This window comes from Eutrigla gurnardus (assembly GCF_963514095.1).
Source record: "Eutrigla gurnardus genome assembly, chromosome: 8".
Taxonomy (NCBI): Eukaryota; Metazoa; Chordata; class Actinopteri; order Perciformes; family Triglidae; genus Eutrigla; species Eutrigla gurnardus.
The window spans coordinates 3,001,524-3,016,476 of NC_139922.1; the positions used below are offsets into that span (position 1 = coordinate 3,001,524).

Here is a 14,953-nt window from a genome sequence, read left to right on the forward strand (position 1 = left end):
GAAGAACATTTGAACTACCTTGCTCTCTGGAGATGCCAGGCTTGTACCAGAACCTTGAACTGTCCTGGACAAACTTCACACTGACTCGATTCGCATGTTCCATCTCCACTGACGTCCCTCCGTCTGCAGAGGGTGCTATTTCCCCCACGGTGGGAGAGAACGTGACGTGGAGCTGCTGCTGGCTGGCGGTGCTTGCGGTCGAGGGAGACACACGGCCCGCGGCTGGCCTCATAGTTCCCACCGCATCGCTGGGTGAACCAGGCTGGACGGGCGGGTGGCGCTTCTCTGGCAAAGCCGGCTGGGGGTGAGGCAGCGGGATGGAGATGGTGGAATAATTGGAATAGGAGGATGGATAGAGCTGGGGAGCGTGAGCAGAATAGCCGGGCCTCTTGTTAGTGTCCGGAGCAGACGAGTGGCTGGCAGCACTGTGCTCCATGCCCGGGTGGTGATGGTGGTGCTGTTGTGGTCCGGGCTGCTGGCTGTGGTTCGAATGATGGAGGTCGGACCCACTCAACATCAACCTCCTACCCAAAGTGGCGAAGCCAGGCACTGGAGCGTCGGAGAGTGGGGAGCTCTCCACGCTACTGGAAGCCATCTGGGCGGGGGGCGGCGATGCTGGCGTGGGAGATGCAGGGGCAGATGTGTTCACGGGTTTTGCAGTTTCTGGGTGAGCTTCCCTGGTAGGAGAACATGGGGAAGATCTGGCAGCCTGTGCCGGGGGTGGTTTGGACAAGTGGGTCTGGCTCTGAGGCTGGGACACCGCCTGGGACTCAGTGGAAGGCAGAGCAGCAGCCTCGGAGGGGGGGGTCTGGGGTGCGTCTGGGGCAGACGAGGCACTGACAGGGGATGAAGGAGCCCGGCAGAGGCCCTGGTTCAATGTGACTGGTGTTGTAGAATCAAAAGGAGGGGTGTGTGTCACCGGTATGTTGGGGCAGCAGTGCTGTTGTGGAGGAGGAGGAAGGTGCAGGTCTGTCGGTGCAGTGCCGGGGTCGTGGGTTTCTGTTTGGACAGGTGTGGTCGTGTGCGATGGAGTGTCTTTGGCAGATGGCAGCTCTGTACTTCTTCTTTGGCTCTCCAGGGATTCCTGAGCGATAATATCAGCACAGCAGTGTCCGTCCTGGGGCCGGGACGTCTCACAGTCACTACTGGTAATGTCTGTGGTCCGGATCTCGTGCTCTCTCCCTCCCGGACTGGGGCTTCAACGGACAGACAGGAGTGTTACTGTCACAGACCTACTTGTGATCTCATGAAATGTTTCTACATTATATACTCTGACCTCCTTATTTAAAGGAATACTTCTTAATATATACTTCATAATAATACGAGGCCTATAGAATAGTCAACTTTCGTAAATAAACATCATTTATGTTGGCTTCAGATGGAATGTTCAATGTAAATATTTTTCATGCTCCTGATGTTTTCTTATGACATCGAGGAGCACTCCAACCAACACAACTGCCCCTCTTAGTACGAAGAAGCATGAAATACCTTTCCTGTGTCCGCAGCGGGCTGCTGGTGTGGACCGGAGTGGGAGGTCCAGACATGTCCGACGGTGTGGAGCACGCAGCATGACCGTCTCTGTGGACCCTTTTAAAGGAGCCGTGGGTAATGTGATCCCTCCAGCCCACACTTTCCCCAGACCTCCGGAGGCCGTCTGCAGAGGAAGAGAAGTAGGGTTTATATCTAACATATAAGGTGTCATAGCTGCTGATGTGAACTTCAAAGTTAATGCTTTGCTTTTGGGTGTAAATGTCAAGGAAATGTTGCAAGATGGGACAACTTGTGACTCATGTTCAAGGCATGCTCCAAACAATTATGGTGTCATCCAAAATCTCCTGTTTCAGCGTGACTCACCAGCGTGTGACTCACACACATATGACTGCTGTGAGTCTGGATGGTAATGGTTATGGTGATGGTCAGCCGGCCCATTGTTATGGCTGCAGGGCCCCGTGGTGGAGGGAGCCAGGGGCAGCGGGGACGTGGACTCTGATTGGTAGCCTGAGGCGTAGCCCCTGCTTTCGGACGGCGAAGGCTGGTAAGGCGAGCAGGGGCACACCTGGCGGGGCGTTTGGTAACCACTGCTGCTGCTGCTGTACTTCAGGTCCAGGTGGGAATGAGCATGGGACCTTGATGCCTCTGGATAAGCCGGATGACCTGATGGCAAGGGGTCAAACGTGAAGGCTGGAAGGTCATGACCCTGTGGGCCGTAGGAGGCTACGGTAGCCCTCCTGTGCCAATATTCGGCCTCTCTGTCCCTCTCCCACTGTAGCTCAGCCTCCCTGTCTCTCTCCCAGTGGAGGGACAACTCTCTGCCTCGTCTCAGCCCAGGATCCCTCTCCCAGTGGAGCTCCGACCCCCTGGGTAACTCCGCCTCTCTGATGCTCCTGAGTACCACCTCCCTCTGCTGAGGCGCCGCCTCTCTGTCCCAGTTGAAGCCATCCCCTTGATCCAGCCTCAGGCTGTGATAGACCGCCGAGTCTTCTCTCCTGATGCTGCAGTCCCTACAAGGGCATCCAGGGGGTGGCAGACCATCCATTAGCATTATATCATGAAGGGAAGGGCTGGTGGAGGACTTGGGGTAGTGGGGATGGGCATGGTGGTGGCTGTGAGGGGGAGGAGGGTGGTTATAGGGACCGTAGTCCTCTTCTCGATAGCACAAGCGGCCCGGGGTGGACAGAGGGTGGTGATGCGGGTTGTTGTGGGAGTGGGGGGTGAGGTCTGCTGGTGGGTATGCACAGATGTGTCGAGACGAGGGAGCCTCCGAGCAGGAGCGGTGGAGGTAGTGTGGCAGGCCACTCTGGCGGCCCCACACCAGATCTGGAGGTGGAAGGGACTGGTGGGAGTGGGGGCTGTAGTGCTGGCACAGATCCATGTGAGACGGAGGAGCAGCTGGTTTGGGACTGGCAGAAGGGGTGACCCCATGGTGCCCGTTGGTGCCGGGAGCCCGATCGAGACAGTAGCCATTAGGCATGAGGAGGGTACAGTCACAGCCCGGCTCGGCGCAGCGCTTGGACCGGTAGCCGTCCCGGCAGGAGCAGGACCTGCTGAGCCTCAACGTCCCGGATCTCTCAGACGGCAACGAATCTCCGTCATCCAAGATAGCGGTCTCTCGCTCCCCATCGCGGTTTCCTTCTATGCCTCCGAGAAGACGTTCAAGCTCCTCTCTCTCCTGTCTGGTCGGGGGCAGAGGGCGAACGGACTCACCCTGGCGTTCGGGATGGACGGACGATTGGCTCACGTGGATGGAGTGGGCTGAGAGGGTGGAGTCGGAGCGCTGAGCGATGAGAGGATCTGGCCTGTCGTCTTCGAGGTCTGCCGCTTGGCTGCTGCCGTTGGTTGAGGTGAGAGAACTTGAGCCAGGACCTCGGCGCTTCTTTATCTGAGCGTAGAGACTGCCGTCAACGGGACCTCTGGTGTGTGCAATATCTACTGTAAGACAAAAAAATGATATGTGTAACGCTGTTCTTCTTTTCTACTTGAAAGTCTGTTTTTACTAACTTCTGCCAAACTCTTGTAATTATCCCTCTTAAAGCAATACTTCACCGGTGGAAACATGAATCTGCGAGTTTAACAGGGACGGTGGTCTAGGTGTGAGTTTAACGGGGACGGTGGTCTAGGTGTGAGTTTAACGGGGACGGTGGTCTAGGTGTGAGTTTAACGGGGACGGTGGTCTAGGTGTGAGTTTAACGGGACGGTGGTCTAGGTGTGAGTTTAACGGGGACGGTGGTCTGTTGGCGAGCAGATTTTGGACAGAGCAGCATTTTTCTTCTAAAAAGGACCGGTCCAGTTCCACTCACACCCCGAGTCTGAAGTGGGTCTGAAGTAGGTCTGTAACAGGTCTGTAGGCTCAGTGGGTGCCCCCCTATAGGCGGATTGAGAACATGAGGAACTATAGTGTTGTAGTCTCACCCCTTCTAACCAAAAAGCCTCCGATGATGCAACATGACGATATTTGCATCATCCGAGGCTCTTTTCAGAATAGAAACACGGAATGATGACGACATTCAAACACACTACCAGGTTTCTAACCATACATAGCTTAGTGCAAATGTCGCCACTGTCGCTGTAAAGCTTGCCCCTGGGTGTTGTTGGGACTTTGAAATTGTGTTGACTCTTGAAATTTTGAGTGTATTCTAGTCCTGCTCAATGTGTTAAGTGTCCTGAGATGACTTCTGTTGTGATTTGACACTATAAATAAAATTGAATTGAAATTTAATTGAATTGCTAATGGGTGAAGTATCCCTTTAAGTAATGACATGGATATGAAGAGAACAGTTGATGTGTTGTTGATGTGTTACCCTCCAGACTGTCCTGGTATTGCTGATTGAAGTTCTCATAGGAATCCCAGCGAACCACTGGATCAGCAGTGTTGTAGTCCACTGTGACGGCTGGGTCGTTCTTCTGGTACTCACGGCCTGACGAAACCCACATCTCATTCTCATCAATTTGCATTTATTTTAAGTATATTTTAATGTATAAATGTATATATGTTAGTATTTTAGATTTCAGAACAAGTGTATTAGTTCAGTTGAGCATTTGTATCATTGTGTCTTTTGTGAACGAACCTTTGATTTTCTCAGGTCCAGAGGAGAAGACAAACTCAACCGTGGCATTAGAAGGAAATCGCTCATCTGGAAGGAAGGGACAAACAAACAGAGGGAACAGTCAAAGGACTATCCTGACATAACAATACATGTGTTCAAGTTTCTCCAGATCACAGTCTTCTCTCCTAATGAGATGTATGAAAGCATGGCAGTGCTAAATGGACAAAGGAATCAAACAGTGTCTCTACACCAGGGATGTCACTAGGATTTAAAGACAGGGGGGCTGAGCCCCCCAGGAGAAGCATATTTGTAGTCCTGTATTAGAACTACAACCAGTGAAGAAGTCCAGCTAGTTACCAGTTAAAAGCAAGAGATCATCTTCTTCCATCTCTTCTGTTGGACAAGAGTTACTGTCATGTTACCTTTTAGACACATTAAAGCTGCATGCTGAGAACCTGACTTTAATTACAGTTACTGTCCTGTAGATTGGTTCAATCAGAGCTCAGTCATGTTTCTGTCATAAAGTATACAGTAGAATCAACCAAGACTGGTTTTATAGGTCACAGTGAAATCTGACAACATAAATATGAACTTTACACAAATAACTGTATTTTGTATGGATTTTTTCTGTATTTATTCCAGCAAAATGAGGATTCAGTGTCTGTAAAAGAATATAATCAAAAAGACAAATAGGCGTTTACAGAAATGCTTCTTTCTAAAGTATATTCTAAATATAGTATAATCCTGAAACTCTATGTATACCCTTTAAACACTATGAGATTTTATTGAGAATTGAGAATTTTATATGAGAATTTCTTTTTTCAAAAATAAAAAATAGGGGTAGCTTGAACCCCCCTATTATAGGCCTAACAACGTCACTGCTCTACTCTATTATATGAAATATATTAATACCTTTCACAGATGCATGAAGCCACAGTGGAGCGTTTATGTATATTTGTAAATGAATATTGTCATGAACTGACCCCCACATACACAGTAGACATTATAAGTGAAATCAAGGAGGAAATGAACTAATGAGCATATCAATAAGCAGCAAACTCATGCTCACTCAGCCTCTTTGCTGAGAGGCTCTCCTCCACACACACAGTACAACTCATTCTCAGTACACTCGCCTCCAGGGAGCTGTTCCAATGTCCAGCATGGACATGAAGCTCCTACAGGGACAACACATTTCCACAATGCGTTTCTATTTCCAAATATCATGTTTTCTAGATGTGATGATGACACATTTTTAAAAAGGATCCAAAGAAGTAAAATCAGAAATAATGCAGAACTTTTGAAAGAAGAAATAACACAGTATTTTATATTTTGGATCAAAAGTTGAACCCATCAATGTGAACCATTATTAACATAAAAAACATATAGACTATGTTAGATGCTTTAAGGGGATCCTGATACTATAGCTATTGTACATACCCTTTACTACACAGAATACTTGCTCTCATCCTGGACTTCCCAAAAGAGGAAATGTGAATCAAACACTGCAGTACTGACTTGGTACAGACATTAAAACACACTCTCTACCACCTAAATAAATGTACCAGTGCAAGCTTCATCCAACTCTCCTTTGCCAAACCAGAGCTGGGACCCGTGGATGGTGCAGGTGTGGAACTGCAACCTGAACACGCCGTCTCTGTCGGCGCTCTGGGCTCGCCTGTGGTAGCATTTCACCTACAGAGGGCAGCAGAGAGGGGAAAAGAGACAGCTCAAAGTTCACGTGGGATAAGATTTCCCCTGTGTCTTCATCACATGTTGTGAGCATCAGTGTTTACTTGAGTAGAGCTCAGCCTCCCTGTTTTAACCGCCATTCACTGCCTGGGTTTAGGAAATTCAACCTCATGAAAATCTATTAATACTGTATTACTCTCATCAAAATGTGTGCATTGATATCAAATCATGTCTGCATCCCAAGCCAGAGGCAGGTTCTGGGTTCACGTGTTATTAATGTCCGACTGCTTCCAGTGACCCGGGTGGAGCTAGCCGCTAATATCAAGTCCAAAAGAGTCTCATTCCGGCGTACGCTGACCTCAATAACAAGCACACTCTCTCTGCACAAGGAACACGTTTCATGAGATCAACAAGCTTGCATGCGATACGCTCAATGTCGGTTTACCATCCGCAATTCATTTTTAGAAAAGAAGACGTTGCTCAGAGAACAACTTCCCAACATGTCTGAGTATATGATAACAATATGAAAGTTGAAAATCATTCATTTTATGTTGAGCCGTATCTATGTAAGCCTAACACGAGATTGCGGTGTAACTTTAAGCCAATCGTTGACCTGCTTAATACTTTGGTTCCGCCCAATGAGCTGTCAATCACAACAGAGCCCAGAGAGCCGCTGAGCCCAATGCTATGATGGAAAAATACATGAACTCTATGTAAACAAACAAAATAAAGGAAGTTATGAAATGAAGTCATTTTGGTAAACATGGTGGACGTTGATGTTAGCGAGGTGGCTGATGTCACTGTCCTTTAAGGCTTTACGTTCAAAATGTCCACTTTCCTTTCCAATTGGCTGAATGCACAAAATGGACAAAGTGACAAAACCCTTTTCTAGACCAAAATGTATATTTCAGAGATGAGATATGACAACAGTAAATATGTCAGTAGTGTAGAGTATTCCTCCTATCTGAAGATAAAACAGTGTATGAGGTCATAACGTGACTCCACCAGGCGTTTCCTCACCATGATGTCACCCTTCAGCAGCAGCGCTGGTTCGATGGTCACACACAGCCGCCGGCCTCCGGTGCCCTGAAGGTCACTGAGGACAACACAGCACACACAAGCCTGTTCAATACCAACACATCAAGCAGCTCAAGCAGACAGCACGTGGAAAAATGAGGGACAAACTCTTGCTTTGTATCACTGACTCTGATTGAAATGACTGATTTTAGCTACATATTGATCATGCTTTTACTTGACCGTGGCTATATTCATATTTGTTGACTTGGAAGGCCCTTGAAGTAAATGACAAAGTCACACATGAAGTTATGTGTCTTAATGAACCAGACGATGTTCTATTGTTACTGTAACACTTTAATCTGGAGCTCAAATACTGTATGAAACAACTCTGACAGCTGGGGAAGAACATACAAGGTGAACTCACACTTTACAACAGCGCCCCCAGTGGTATATCACAACATTACACCCAGAATCACAGAGATAGCTAGGGGGGCTCACAGTCTGGTTATCGGACCGCCGGTCTTAAACCGATGAACCTTTACTGAACAATATGAACAGCTGAACACAATTATAACTGTTACCATGACGATCACATGTAGAATTTAATTACACGTATGAATATAGGCTGATTGAATGTAAAATAATGATCACAGTGTTTAAATAATGACAGCAGGCTACTTCCTGGATGGTAATATGTAACGAGCAGTGGAATAACTGGAATGAACACGTTGGTTTCCCAACTAAGTGACTGAGATACAGGACCAGATTATAGATCCTGGATCTGACCCTGGTCTGGAGCAGACTAGCTCACCAGCATAAATATCCATGCTACCTTAGACCGTAACATATGACATGCTTTCATGCTACCGGATCACAGTTAACTTCAGCCAGGATGAAGGGAAATCCCGGTTTAATCATTATCTAGGTTTTGTCCGTTAGCCCCCTGCTCTTCAATTCCACTCATGAGTGAAAACACCCCAGAGTTTCCAAATAGGATTTAGCTGGCCATATGACAGCTAGAGAGACTCACTAGATGCCTGAAGTGTAGACCAACTGCATGGACTGGTAGATCTTCAAGAAGGGGGAGTAACCTAGTAGGAGGAGGATGAGAGATATTCAGACATAGCGAGCATTATCAACATGAAGACGGAGGAATGTGCCCCTCCTCCGGGACTTGATCAGCAGATTAAACACAAACAGGCCACAGTGGTTTGTGTGGGTGGAGGGTGAATGTGACCGGCTGTGAGAGCGGCCATCAACTTTGCCGTGATTCAGTGGGAGAGAGTAGCGGGAAACAGAAAAAAAAAAGTGATGTTTGCTGGTGTGGTGCTCCGACACCAGCAAACATCACATATACATTTGTTTCTGTTTCCCGCTGCCATGTCAGTGCTTTCTACACAAGAGGTGAGTGAGAGAGAGAGATGCAGGTAAATATGCAAAGGAAACAGGGGAAACGTGAGACGTCCTTCCCTCTCATGTGCTCATTTGAAGAAATGCAATGCTTGTAAAGTGGCACAGCTGGATCAGCTGTCAGAGAGCTTCATTTGTTCTGTCATGTTGGAACTCATGGCTTTCAATCTGACAATATTTGAGCCTCCGGGAGCAAGGGCTAATATTTAGAGGGAGCATATTCAGGGTTAGCCAATCAGAAACAGATAAGGGCAAATGTAGCCAGTGTAATATGGAGCTGTTTAGTCCACAGCTAACCTCTGACTTCTGCATGCGATTTAAAAAAAAAAAGAAAGTTACATCATAGCTACATCATAGTCAGATGATAGCCGGTGGGTTCCAAGATTTCATTGGGCCGATGCGTTCTGCCTCATGAGGAACAGGCAGATGTCTATTCCAAGCTGGCAATTTGACTAAAAAGAGGAAACCAACGCACCTCCTTCACCCTGGAAGTTGGGGAGTGACGGGATGAGAACTTGGTGGAGGAAGAGAGGGCTGCTGTTCATCTTGATTGCCCCAGACAGAAGGCCCCCAAAGTAGTAGATGTACCTGGAAGAGACAGATGGTTGCAATATAAAGTAAGTGGGATGAAGACGGGGAAAACAATACAAGACGAAACGGAAGATCATCACAAGAAGAATGCAAACCCCACACAGCGCTGCTGTCTTCAAGCAAGGCAGGTCAAAAGAGACCTTCCTCAGGCTAAACATTTTAGTTTCCTAAAGCGTCTGCCTGTCAAAGTTGAGCAGAGCAGATAATGTGGTATACGGAGTGGCAGTTATTGAAAGTTATCAGGTATAATAAGAATAAAGGCAGAAAGGGGAGGTCAAACAAACACACACACCATGACTGCTGTTAGTGTGTGAACTTATAATATAATCGTTATATCATTTTATAAAAGAAAGTCTGCTTGTTGTTCATCTACACTAGTTACATTGTTACTGTTATGGCTAAGATGATAGTAGTACGGTAGTCGTCACTTGTTGTCATAGCAACGGCAAACATCCGGACTTGACATGACAAGTGAAAGCTATCGCTAACATCTTAGCCCAACCACGTGATCAATAAACACCCAGAAGATGACAACATGGCCTCATATAAATAAAGCCAACCATAAGCATTAGCAGCATCACCCTCAGGACCCTAACAGGGCATTGTCACACGTTGGGATGGATTCATTAGAAAAATAAATTTGACATTCATGGGAAGTTAGCTAGCATAGATGCCGGTTGTAATAGAATTAAACTCGCACATTTGCCCTAATACGCCGTCGTAGGACCCTGAAACAGCCACTGACTGGAAATCGGCCATATTATCTTTTCCACCTCCTGTGACATGGCAAGGCCCGCAACGCATTAATATATCTGCCATGATGTGAGAAACCTTCAACAAGCGGCCAACCCGTCTCCCTCACTACTTCCTCCCATCCCTTCCCGTGGCCTCCTACCTGGTTTGGGACGGCTGGAGGGAAGAGGACACCTTATCTTCACAGAACTTCCTCATGGCGAGAGTACTGAGAGCCTGGTCGGCCCTGCACACACACACACACACACACACACACACCGCGCACACACACACGGAGAGGATACAGCTGGCATTGGCAACAGGATAAACCAGTCTCACTGTTCCTGCACAAACTCCCCTGGCCTTAATTATCAAATGACTCAAAAGTCTGAATGGAAACCATTGTGCTGTATACTTGAAATAGCCACTGCACTGTTTCAATGTGTTTAAAAAGACAATCAGCATGCAAACATGAATAGTTTCATTGAAATCCAACACATCAGTTCAACGCTCTTCAACGTGTTTGGTGTGTGGACACACACTCACCCTGCGGAGATCTTGCTGTAGTGCATGTAGGCTGCAATGATCACGCCTGTTTTCCCCTTGTTGCCCTGTAGGGAGGCACAGAATCAGGATGCTGATTTCATCTGCTGTGGGTTGTACAAAGACAGCTGATTTTTCACAGCTTGAAACATGTGACATTAGAGAGAAGGGACGGGGACAAGCAGGTTGAATTCAAATTAAAAAGCTCCCCGCTGTGTTTTTCGTGCTCCGTACTTCCCGACACATTCCACAGAGATTCCAGCTCAGTGTGTTAATGTGAGCCTTCAGAACCTCCTCACTGAGCACACATTAAACCTCTCAGTGGAGATTCTTCATCGATAAAAACGCTGTTTGTTCCTGTCCCTGGTGTGATCTGCAGCTGGGAAAGGAAAGCCTGGAGCTGGAATGGTCTGGAATGTCAGCACACCACACAACCAGTGTGCTGTGGCATTTAAATGATCCTCAACAGCAAAACCAATGAATCAAACCTCCAGACCAGCCGTGGGAGCTCGGTTCACTGTTTGGTGGGAAGGTTCAACAGGCCACTACGTTCCTCAGAGGATGACTTACTGAATTATATGTTAGTATAATATATATATTATATTTAAGTTCAATATCCACAGAGTTTGATGTCGCTCGTAGGGTTCATCTTCTTGCTTATGAAATTATATGGTGCACTTTTGGTTTTAGTCAAGTTAGATTTTCACTGCAATGTCTTTACATCAGAAAGAGTAAATGGAGAGATTTGGGCTAAAAAATAATAATAATACATTTTATTTATAGGCGCCATTCAGAGCCCTCAAGGACACCGCACAGTGAAACAAATACAACCAATAAAACACAAAACAAACAATGAGTCAGAATAGATGCTAAAAAGTTAGTTAGTTAAAGGAGTTAGTGGCAGCTGCTCCACCGGTACTGACTGGTGACAGCAAGTCAAATTACAGTCATTGATGGACATCCATGCAACTAAGCTCCATTTCAGAGGGGATATCGTACTCTCACTAACTCCATTCCATTCAGTTCTTTAGCTGCTCGTCACTCTGGAGATGAAGATGTTATACACAAAACATGATTTATTTCTAAATATGATGCATCATGATAGAAGACACTGGAAACATTAGAGGTTTTCTTTAATTGGCTCAATTATCAACTTATATTGAACTATAATGATACAAAAAAACGTCTGTTGCATAAATAGTATTCTTACTTTTGATAACTGTTTTACATAATTAAGCTTCTTTAATTAATAGTAGTAAGTAGTTGGAATGCAGGACCTTTTTTAATAAATATGTCTTTATTATTTAATGAAATTCTTTTTACTGTCTTACACTTGTAACCACTTAATTGCAAATAAAAAAGCTGAAACTATACTGTGTCCTACAGTTCTGCTGTGATCATTTGTAGTACTCCAGGTGTACAGTTTATGTACTTTCAATGTGTGCCATGTACTCATGCTACATAACATGAACTTCTCCATCCTTGATATTCTCTTCAGCACAATGGAGTGCTGTAGGAAATAAAACCCTGCTGGTTCCATCATCTCAAAGTCAGCGGCTTGTTTAAATGGGTTTCCGGTTAGATCAACACAAGCTGAAGAGATCTGAATGTTTTTGTCTGTTTTTCTAAAATACATCTCAACTTTATGTGAGCGTCGACATGAGACTAGATGAAGCAAGTCTGCCTTTATCTTAGCGGTGGTGACGGGATGTGTGGCTTCATCTGTTTCATTTAGAATGAAGTTATTCTTGATTATCTTGCTGAATAAAACGTGTATCATAAACAGATCTTATATTCTACAATAAGTCAAAAAGCCTATGTTTAAATCCCTTTGGCTTCCAAACATGTGAACCCTGCACCCCAGGAGCAACAGGAGCAGGTCCACCTGGAAAAAAGCCCCGGTGGTCCCCCTGAACTCTGACCTTGCAGTGTAGAACCACCACGTGCTGGGGGTCAGAGGTCAGCCACGTCTCCATGGCCTTGCATATGGCACAAATCTTATCCAATGGTGGGGCGTGGAGGTCAGGCCAGCCAAAGTCATGAACCTGGAGATTGAGATGGAGGGAAAGATCGCGTGGTTCGAGGAGATTTAACGAAAGGCTGTGAACTGAATTTGGCGAGTTACGAAAAATAAAGGAAGAAAGAAAATCTACCTTGGTATTTAGTCGGGTGATATCGTGGCGCCTCTCAGAGAGGTTCAGGAGCTGACATAGAACATGTGTTTATGAGCCAGGCATACTTTCAGCTGTTCACGCGATGTGGAATTGTCGTCTTTTTTGTTTCCTCACCAGAAACTTGTCCTGGTGTTTGGACTTGAGCATGGCGGCCACCTCCTTCAGGTTCAGGCGGTACATCTGCTCCTCCAGCTTCGGGGGGAAGAACACGGAGATGATCCTCTCGGTGATGTAGGTTAGGTCGAAATCGTAATGGCGCTCCATCACTCGCTCTAACACGCGGTCCACGCTGAAGCTCCTGGAGGAAAGGAGGGGAGAGAGCAGGGCTCGATTGATTGATTTTATTTTGAATTTAAGAGACAGAAACGTAATCCATAAAGGAGAACATGTTAAAGTGATGACACTTATTTCCAACGTGGTCCTTGGTGTTACCATATAAGACACAGAAACACAAGAACACTGACATCAAACACACATCCAAAAGAGTAAAGAAAAGAAAATACATACATACATACATATACAAGCATAACTAGGGCATAAATAGACATGAAAAATCAGATTCCTCATACTGTCACCTTGTTCCATAAAAAGGTCTTAACCTGACTTCTAAAAGACCGACGACGAGTTTTGACTCACCGTAAAAAAATTAAAAAATGTTTTGCAAGGATTAATAAAGAACATCAGATTTACACTCACATACACTAGACAACAAAAAAGACAAAAAAGAAAAGAAAGCTAACACAAGGTGCTTAATCCAATCAAAAAATATGAATGATATTACATTTTATTGAAATATTCTTTGATTTATCCTTGTACTGCAAAGTGCAGTTTGTCAATGTGCAACCTGAAAGTCCCCTGTATGTTTACTTTGACACAGCTGGTCAACCAGAACGACGAGTCAGCATCTAAGAATCATTAAAGGTCTCAGTGAGCATCAGGTCTTCTGTGGCAACGCAACATCAACGCGCTGCTTCTAAAGCTAAAACTTCAGGCTGGTTGGATGGAACCGCAGAGAAGACAGAAGATGAAAGGAGAAGAGAGAAACTGGAAGATCCCTCTTTAGAATAAAGCAAAAGCAACAGCATTGATTATTATATGAAATGAATGAGAGGAGCGTTACCGTGGCAGCGTGTTCCTCTGCTTGGCATAGGTTAGAGACTTAGTGGACCCCTGTGGGAAAACAAACAAAGACCGAAATCAACGGTCCCATCATGCTCACACGCTTTATTACTTTTCTTTTATTTTCACATTATTAACTCATAAGTACGATCAACCACAGCATTTTTGCTTATAGTTATGGAAAAGGAAGGAAGGGGCAGAGAGGAGCACACTTACTTCTGCAGTTATGTACAGAGTTATCTAGAACGCTAATCTACTAAACAAAAGAGATGTATATCATTTCAAAGCTTTTATGCCTGATGTCATTTTATCGGGGAGCAGCATATTTATCAAAAGCATTGATATCAATCTCATCAAGAAGCATTGAGATGATATATCTGAATTCTTTTACCCGTAGTGACGTCCCTCGGACGAGGGGAGAGAAAAAGGATAGAGGTTGGAATGACAAGGAGGGAAAAGGAAAGCTCACCAGGTTCTGGATGTGTCGAGAAGGAGCGGTTCCTCTCCGCTGCTGGATGCGAGGCAGGAGCGACAGCAGGATGACGGAGAAGAGAGGTGGAAGACAGAGGAGAGGAAGGAAAGGAGAGTTAATTAAACAAACAGACTCCCTAATGGATAAACATCACGACTTCCTGTAGAAACATCAACAAGTTTCTTTCAAGACTGGAATCCTGCAGTGCTTCAGGGATTAGCCAAGCCCAAACTGGGTTGAGAATGCCGCTTCCTAAAAGGAATCAAAGAGGACATTCTAGCTGTAAATCAAATACTGCTGAGGGAAATGAATGGAACCTACCAGATCAATGGTGGGAGCTGGGATGCATGCCGAGGTCACCTGGAATACAAAACGACAACCACATGTCAATACAAGGTTCATGCACACAAGACAAACAATTTCATCTCGTTGGTCGACACCGAAGGACAAAGCTTCCTCAGACAACAAGATACTGCAGAGACCGAGAAACCCACAAATGTCTTAACATCGAAAACTTAACATTGTTTAGAAAATGCGTATTATGTTGTTTGATTAGAAACAAGATTGAGGCCTCTCAATCTATTTCACCAGGAGACAGTCAGCCTCCGTTCATTTGGCTACGCTGTTCTTTTTGTGAACAAAATAATAGCATGCCCTGCTGA

General features: G+C 45.6%; 1 protein-coding gene across 4 annotated transcripts in view; it reads right to left on the minus strand.

Moving 5' to 3' along the window:
* tns2a (tensin 2a) overlaps positions 1-14,953 on the minus strand; it is a 65,786-nt gene that overhangs the window by 7,199 nt on the left and 43,634 nt on the right. For 3 of the 4 annotated variants that reach the window (XM_084015358.1, XM_084015356.1, XM_084015359.1), the window contains exons 4-20: positions 14,613-14,651; positions 14,289-14,330; positions 13,821-13,870; positions 12,815-12,998; positions 12,680-12,730; positions 12,449-12,571; positions 10,530-10,594; positions 10,147-10,230; positions 9,136-9,248; positions 8,281-8,341; positions 7,254-7,329; positions 6,107-6,236; positions 4,566-4,631; positions 4,299-4,415; positions 1,855-3,429; positions 1,489-1,654; positions 19-1,196 (exon numbers count right to left, since the gene is read on the minus strand). In XM_084015358.1, coding sequence (XP_083871484.1) covers positions 19-1,196; positions 1,489-1,654; positions 1,855-3,429; positions 4,299-4,415; positions 4,566-4,631; positions 6,107-6,236; positions 7,254-7,329; positions 8,281-8,341; positions 9,136-9,248; positions 10,147-10,230; positions 10,530-10,594; positions 12,449-12,571; positions 12,680-12,730; positions 12,815-12,998; positions 13,821-13,870; positions 14,289-14,330; positions 14,613-14,651 — 4,120 coding nt within the window. The remainder of the gene's footprint in view (positions 1-18; positions 1,197-1,488; positions 1,655-1,854; positions 3,430-4,298; positions 4,416-4,565; positions 4,632-6,106; positions 6,237-7,253; positions 7,330-8,280; positions 8,342-9,135; positions 9,249-10,146; positions 10,231-10,529; positions 10,595-12,448; positions 12,572-12,679; positions 12,731-12,814; positions 12,999-13,820; positions 13,871-14,288; positions 14,331-14,612; positions 14,652-14,953) is intronic. The other variant, XM_084015357.1, reaches the window with a different exon arrangement.